We start from the raw sequence: 2088 nt of genomic DNA on the forward strand, positions 1-2088 counted from the left end.
TGGAACAGTTACCTTAAGGGATCATCTAGATGAGACTCCCAGCTCTGAAGAAGTGCAAGCTGCCCTTGGCCAACTTAAACGTCATAAGGCTGGTGGAGAACCGGGCATATTGCCTGAATTGCTGATGTGTGGAGGCCTGATCCTTGTTGAGCAGTTGTGTAAGCTATTTAAATCTATATGGAGTGATAGTTGTTGAAGACTGGCTAATGCTTTAATTGTTCCAATACCTAAGGGTAATTTGAAGTTATGTGATAACTGGAGAGGGATCAGTCTACTAGATGTGGTGGGGAAGGTGTTGGATAGAATTGTTCAAGATAGACTTAAGATTGTAGCAGAGGAAGTTTTCAGGTAAGGACCTTACAGCTCCAGTTAATGTGTGTAATGGTTTGCATCAGGGGTGTACAATGGCCCCTGTGCTGTTCAGTTTGTATTTCAGAGCAGTAGTGGATGACTGGAGAAGCAAATTTTCTACAGCTGGAGTGGAATTCAAGTATAAGCCGTAAATTGATAGGAGACAGGACATCCAAGACTCGATTGTTGAGTAATATTATTACTGAGATGGAATTTGCGGATGATGCTGCATTGTATGCTACATCTGATGAGAACTTTGTGTCCGTGGCTCGGTCCTTTGTGGAAATAGCAGGTTATTGGGGCCTTACAGTTAGTTTAATGAAGACCACAGGGGTGAAGATTGGAGATACCCCTAGTAGTTTTGTAAATGGTGTGCCGGTAGCGGATCAGTCAGTGGAAATAGTGAAGGAGTTTCCCTATCTTGGTAGCGTCATAACTGATGATGGTGAGGTAACAAGTGATGTAAGAACTAGAATAACAAAAGCGGCCAGTATGTTTGGTTGTCTGAAAGATTCTGTTTTTGTGAATCCCCATTTATCTGTTACAGTGAAGAAAGCTGTTTATAAGGCTGTTGTCCTGGCTACCTTACTCTATGGCTCAGAGTGCTGGGCTGTTAAGGCTACTGCAGTGCATCATCTAGAGACATTTCATCATCATTGTGTAAGATGTATTATGGGTGTAACGTGTCACCAGCAGTGGTGTGAATGCATCACTACTGAACAGCTGCTTAGTGAGTTTGGGATGGCAGAGAGTTTGAAATGTCTACTAATGGAAAGACCAATGAAGTGGCCGGGGCACGTGTGCAGAATGGATGATTCTCATCATCCTAAGCAATTATTGTTTGGAGAATTAGTTAAGCCCCAGCCTTTCCATGGACCAAAGCAGCGTTGGAGAGATGTTATTGCTGCAGACCTGAAGACACTTGATGTACCACTTAGGATGTGTATGACTTGACAAGGAATTGAGACAGCTGGTACCATCTATATTCTACCAAACTCTCTGGCCTAACAGTTACTAGACATCAAGGAATACAACGTGCCAACAACAACTTTGTCTGTGGATGTAGACATTCTTTTCGTCATAAAAGAGACTTATCTCGACATTTAATTTTTGCAGAAGCAAGCAACCAACCAACAGTAGATACGCATACTCTGTCCAGTTAAGTTGAGCTTTCCAAGGACAAGCTATCATCTCATGATGGGCTTTTCAAGGTTCAAGGTGTATGTGTATGTGAGTATTTGTGTGTGTCACTTATGTGTGTGTGTGTGTATGTGTAGTGTGGTTGTGTGATGGTGTGTGTGTGTGTGTGTGTGTGTGTGTGTGTGTGTGTGTGTGTGTGTGTGTGTGTGTGTGTGTGTGTGTATGTGTGTGTGTGTGTGTGTGTGTGTGTGTGTGTGTGTGTGTGTGTGTGTGTGTGTGTGTGTGTGTATGTGTGTGTGTGTGTGTGTGTGTGTGTGTGTGTGTGTATGCATATGCATGTGTGTGGGACACATGCTGTTTCAATTGACAATTACCGAGTGTAATATGCAAAGTGTTACATTACATTTATTACTGTGCAGCAATCAGTACAGATTATAATGCACAGTTGCACTCTATGTACTTATTTATTTAAATTATTATAAAAGTGATCAAGGGATGGGAAGTTAGTTACAAAATACAGTAAAGTGTTTCAAATTTGGATCCCAGTGGAACAAAAAGGAAAACTTAAAAAAGCCATTTCTTGTGGGTAATTGAGTG

At 41.8% G+C, this 2088-nt stretch overlaps 1 protein-coding gene across 1 annotated transcript; it reads left to right on the forward strand.

The window, feature by feature from the left end:
- Positions 1-558: 558 nt before the first annotated feature.
- Positions 559-1305, forward strand: LOC136256499 (uncharacterized). The gene has a single exon (XM_066049475.1). The coding sequence runs from the start codon at positions 559-561 to the stop codon at positions 1303-1305; it is 747 nt and encodes a 248-aa protein (XP_065905547.1).
- Positions 1306-2088: the final 783 nt, after the last annotated feature.

The sequence above is a fragment of the Dysidea avara genome, chromosome 5 (assembly GCF_963678975.1).
Source record: "Dysidea avara chromosome 5, odDysAvar1.4, whole genome shotgun sequence".
Classification (NCBI taxonomy): Eukaryota; Metazoa; Porifera; class Demospongiae; order Dictyoceratida; family Dysideidae; genus Dysidea; species Dysidea avara.

Coding starts and splice junctions, on each gene's coding strand:
- LOC136256499 (XM_066049475.1), top strand. CDS start 559: ATGGAATTTGCGGATGATGCTGCATTGTATGCTACATCTGATGAGAAC.